General features: G+C 56.1%; 1 protein-coding gene across 1 annotated transcript in view; it reads right to left on the bottom strand.

The window, feature by feature from the left end:
• CUL9 (cullin 9) overlaps positions 1–5,482 on the bottom strand; it is a 36,441-nt gene that overhangs the window by 2,697 nt on the left and 28,262 nt on the right. Inside the window, 6 exon segments of the mRNA XM_006100602.3 lie at positions 1–72; positions 187–261; positions 782–875; positions 1,218–1,381; positions 1,608–1,772; positions 1,909–2,049. Of these exon segments, the coding sequence (XP_006100664.1) occupies positions 1–72; positions 187–261; positions 782–875; positions 1,218–1,381; positions 1,608–1,772; positions 1,909–2,049 (711 nt within the window).

Here is a 5,482-nt window from a genome sequence, read left to right as displayed (position 1 = left end):
GAAGGTGAAGGATTTGGGTGGGGGCACCTCATGGATGGCAGATACTCGGTTCCACAAGTTCACAGCAAACTCCTGTGCAGAGGAAGGCGGGTCAGCAAGCGCATGCACACACATCCCTTCAGAACAGCACCCATCGATTCAGACCTTGGGCCCCTCCCTGCCTCTCCCCGCCCTCCCCCTCCTCACCCGGGCCTGGTGATGGAAAGTACACCTCTCGTTGTAGTCCTGGAACCGCTTCTCTTGGCGAGCTGCCTTGCTTACCTGTGAGACACATAGGGGGCTACTGTGCTTCGCTGGGACAGCGTGGGCTCGTCAGACTAGCTACCATTCACAGAGGCCTTTCCACGCTTTGCCCAGATTCTCTCTGTAAGCCTCAGACTCTGTGTGGTGAGTCACATTATTACCCCCTTTTACAGGTGAGAATGCTGACGAGTGGACAAGTAAACTGACCCAAAGCCACATACTAACTGGAAGAGCCAGGTCCTGACTCAGTCCTTGCTCTCCACTCTGCCCTGCTGCCCTGAGAATGCCCAGCCCACCCCAGCCCTCTGTAGCCACCTGGGGGTGGAAGTCCCACCCTGGGCCTCTGGTCCCCGTGCATGGACCTCCCAGGACAGACCTCGCTGGACAGACCTCCCAGCACGGCAGGCCTAGGTGGCTTGTCTTCTCCGCACTGAGCCACTGTCCCAACAACTGTTAGGCTGCTCTCCACACAGCCCTCTGCTCAGGGCCCCGCCTGCCTGCCTTCGGGCCTCTCGCTCCTCGCCGCCCAGCCCCTTACCATGGCAGAGCAGTTGTAATAGTCTTTGTGATTTGGCTTCCAGGACTTGAGGCAGCGCCAGCAGAATCCATGGTTGCATTTGGCGCAGGTCATGCTACGGAGGAAGCTATCTGGTCAGAGGACTCCTGCCTCTGGCCAGGGCCGCGCCAGGAAAGCCAGGGGCCTGGATGCACACGGACGGTGTCCCTGGCCCCTCCACGCCCTAACCTGACCAGTTCCTACTGAAAGCACCCTGGCTTCTGAGTCCCCACACACTAGACTAAACACGGGGAACATGAGCTGAGGGCGTCGCTCTGGAGGGTGCCCAGAGGGGGTAGTTGAGTAACTGCCCTTGTTGCTCAGCTTTTCAGAAGCCCCACCACCCCTTTCCTACCACCAGGCCTCTACTCTCTCCTGTGCCTGCCGACTCCCCAGGGCCCACAGCACCCGTTCTTACTGCAGACACCCTTCGTTCTTCTCGATGGGGGTCTGACAGCTGGGACAGCGCTTAGAGATGAGCTTGGCCAGGTGCTTGCTCTGGGCCTCCACACTCATGCCGTCGTAGTAGCCGCCATCGTCGACCCACTGAGACATGTGGCCACAGCTGGCAGGGTAGTGTGCCTAGAGCAGGACGGGGAGGTGAGGACACAGTCCAGCCCTCGCTCAGGGCGGCCTTCCTGCTATTGTTCGAGGGAGGCGGAAGGGAGGGAGGCTCCATTTGGAGGATGACAGGAGGAGGAACAAAGCTCAACTCGGTGGCGGAGGATGAGGACAAGGCAGAATGTGTGTGCTGAGCAGGGACGGGTGTGGGTCCCGGCTCAGCATCAGGGCTGGGGTGGGCACCCACCTCAGGGAAGCTACAGTTGAAGCAGGAGGCCCAGCCACACTTGGAGCAGGTGGTCCCTGAGCCCAGGCCCTGGCGGCACAGGATGCGGTCACAGCCCTGGGGGTTGGTGCACCACGTCAGGTTGGAGCAGCTGTCCACGTAGCCACGCAGCAGGGCCTTCTCGTACTGTGGGGGCAGAGGGGCCACAGGTGAGGGCCTGGCTCGCTAGGTCGCCACACCTTCAGGCCCCCCCGCACCCCGCCCACTCCCTAGGGTCTGCCCCTCTGGCTGTGCACCGAGCCTCTCTCGGAGGAGAGGGTACCTTGGAGATGACCTCTGGCGAGGAGACAATGGCACGAATGAAGGCTCCCGTGGGCTGGGCCAGGCAGTCGGCAATGGGGCAGGTGCAATTCATCACCAGGTTCTGCTCGATTCGAGTTGTCAGATACTCATTCCAGCAAGACTGGGAGGGCACAGGAGGGGCCGCTCAGGGAAGTGTGGGAGCAGCACCAGGAGGCGGTGCCCTGGCCACTCATCGCACACCTCTCCCCCATGACGCAGAAGGCCAGAGACAAGCAGCTTCTAGGTCAACCTCACAACTGACCCTAATCTTTCTGGCTCCCACTGATTTTCCTGGGATTGGTCCAAATTACAGTTGTCTTTGAGGATACGTGGGCAAGGACAGCAGCCTAATTATAATTATTGTTGGGATGGACATAGAGGGAGCAGGTAAAGAGAATTAAAAAAATAAGAAAGATTCAAGTTCCAAGAAAGACTTGGCGAGAGCAAGAAGGTCAGAGGAAGGAGGCCGGGAGGTGGGCTCCTTCCCTGCTGGGCGGCCTCTCCCCTGGCCCCACTGCTCACCTCAATGCCTGTCTGGAGGCTCTGTCCCCCCAGTCTCGGCCTCTTCTCCACAAAACAGACTTGCCCACTGCAGCTCCCGAGTCCTGAGAAACGGCCCCCCGCTCCCCTCCAGTTCCAGGGTCAGAACCTTCAATCTCCTGAACCCTTGTCTGGCGCCCATGTCACCGCCTCACCCTAAACCAGGCCAGTCGACTCCTAAACTGCTGCCGGAGCTGGTCCCCAAACCTTCCACCCTGTCTCTCCCCATCAAACCCACTTGGTTTATGCGTGACCGGCACCTGAGCTCCCAGAACACTCCGTTAAGGGCCCTTCCCGCACACTGCGGACGCGAAGCTTTCCAAACGACGCACTTGACCCCAGGAGAGGACATGTATCTGTGGTAGCAAAGCTCCAGGACCAATGGGAAGCACTGGCCTGGACTTTTACTAAACAAAACAAGGATATATTTTTATGGATTTTTAGAGAGTGGAAGGGAGAGAGAAACATCAATGTGAGACAGACACATCGATTGGTTGCCTCCTGCACATGCCCTGACCAGGCCCAGGGATTGAACCTGCAACCCAGCCACATGCCCTTGACTGGAAATCGAACCCGAGACCCACTGGTGCATGGGCCAATGCTCTAACCACTGAGATACACCAACCAGGGCAAACCCCTTTTTATATAGTGAAAGAAACCCAGATAAATTGAGAAGTTGAATGCAAAATTCCCGTATTTCCAAGATAAAACAGGACATTTCTCCAAATTCAGACAGCTACTTGCAGGCACATAGAGGTGGCAGGACCCCTCACTGCCACAGAGGACAGCTTGGCTGACCGCTCACCCTTAGGTACCCCCTCAGCTCTGGGCTTGCGCTTGGCTCATGCTGTTTCCACTGCCCAGCCCAACTGGTGTTGGGTCTCAGGCCCTCTGACAATCCCACCTGCCACTCAAGGCTCACCCTGGGAAGCCACCTCCAACTGCTCCAGGCCCGGATCCCCACCCTGAGTCCTCCTGCCTTTCACTTGTGCCACAGGCTCCTCCTCCGCTGGGCCTTGTCCATCCGCCTGTTTTTCTCAGTGGTGTTTTTAGGCTCCCTGTCTCCACATCGCTATAGGGTGGGGGTGCCCCAAGTTCAATGTCCTGGGCTTGTTTCTCTCTCCCTGGGTGATACCAGCCAGGCCTCTCTACTGAATTCTGAACTTGAAAACCCACTGTCTACTTGCCAGTCCCACACAGGTCCCAACAAGCAGCTCCAACTTCATGGACACAAAAGACTGCATTTCCCCTCAAAATCCTGTTCCCAAGCCCAACATTTCGCCCAGCCAGTAAAGATGACACATCCCATCCACCCAGACACTCAAAACCCAGGAATCACCCTCCATTCCCTTGTCCCAAGCCCCCGGATCCACTCCCCAAGTCCTACCTGCTCTACCTCCAAATGCAGCCCCGCCCATCCAGTCCGCTCTTCCCGTCCCTAGGCCGCACGACCACCTTCTCTGGCCTGTTTGGACCAGTCTCCGAAGGGGTGTCCCTGCTTCCTCTCTTGTCCTGACCAAGCTTTTCTCCACACAAAGGGACCCTTTCAAAAATGTGCATTAGAGCAGATCACTCCCCTCCTTACACCCACCATGGCTTCCCCTGGAGCAAAGCCCACTGTGTGCCAATCCCACCAACTGGCCCCTTGCACCTGCCAAGCCTCCTCTCCCCGCCCCCACCCCCCTGCTGTCCCACCACTTCAGCGCACGTTCACTGGCTCTTCTCTCCGTTCACTGGCTCTTCTCTCCGTCCGCCACTCTTCCCCCCAGATCTCCTCCTCAGACGGGCCTTCCCCAACCTCCCCAGTCTGAAGTCCCTTACGAGGCCCCCAGCCCACTCCTACCCCAGTCACTTCCAACAACATGACCCACTGCAGTCTCTTCCCTGCACTTATCCTAAGAGTGTGGGCCCCGGACGAGACTGCCCAAACCCAATCCGGCCCTGGGCAGGTTCCTTCTCCACCCAGTGCCTCCCTCTGCAGTCTGCCAAATGGGGATGGCAAGTCCCTGCCTCACAGAGAACTAGGATGCAACCAAGCAAAGAATGCGTGTGAGGCAGCACAATGGCCCAGAGCGAGTCCGTAACTATTAGCTGCTATTTCCAGCCTCTAGTTACTTCTTTTTTTTTTATATATATATATATATTTTATTGATTTTTTACAGAGAGGAAGGGAGAGAGATAGAAACATCGATGGGAGAGAAACATTGATCAGCTGCCTCCTGCACATCTCCTACTGGGGATGTGCCCGCAACCCAGGTACATGCCCTTGACCGGAATCGAACCTGGGACCTTTCAGTCCGCAGGCCGACGCTCTATCCACTGAGCCAAACCGGTTTCGGCATAGTTACTTCTTGCTTGGATTGTCCCACTCCCTCATTCAGCACCCAGTGCTGTGCACACAGTAAACCCAGGACAAGTATTAGTTGAAGGAAAAAATGGACGGTCAAGGAAGTCCATAAGGACCTAGAGAAAAGTGAGCACAGGCGCCTATGTGAGAAGAGGAACTGGAAACCGAGGAAAAGGGAAGGAGAAAAGGTACAAGCGTGCACTGCTCCTGTCCCAGACCACACCCTGGGCGCTGCTGGGAGAGGCAGCGACCATTCATGGCAACAACGGCGCTTCCTGTTGAGCTGATGTCTGTGAGGGAGGGGACATCAGGCCGTCAGCACTCGCTTCCCTGCCTCTGAAGACTCCGTACTTGCTCCCCTGCCTACGGCCTTGTCTGCGTCAGCTTTACAGCAGCAAACCCTGCCTTCCCATACTTTTGTGCTATGTCCTGGTTTGTAATACTTCTTTTTATTTTCATATTAAATAAGAGTATATACCAGAGTGGAGCAAAAGCAGGTTTGTAATTGTGAGTACACGAAACACAGTTTATTCCTGTATCATTATTTATTAATTAGTGTATTATTTTCCATATGAACAACTACAGACCTACTTTTGCCCACCCATATAAAAGAAGTGAAGATGTTCTAAGATAAGACTTGAATGGTGGAAAGGAAACCATAAACTAT

The sequence above is a fragment of the Myotis lucifugus genome, unplaced genomic scaffold (genome assembly GCF_000147115.1).
Source record: "Myotis lucifugus unplaced genomic scaffold, Myoluc2.0 scaffold_318, whole genome shotgun sequence".
Classification (NCBI taxonomy): domain Eukaryota; kingdom Metazoa; phylum Chordata; class Mammalia; order Chiroptera; family Vespertilionidae; genus Myotis; species Myotis lucifugus.
Note: the sequence above shows the minus strand (reverse complement) of the source record. Positions and strands in the feature narration are given on the sequence as shown.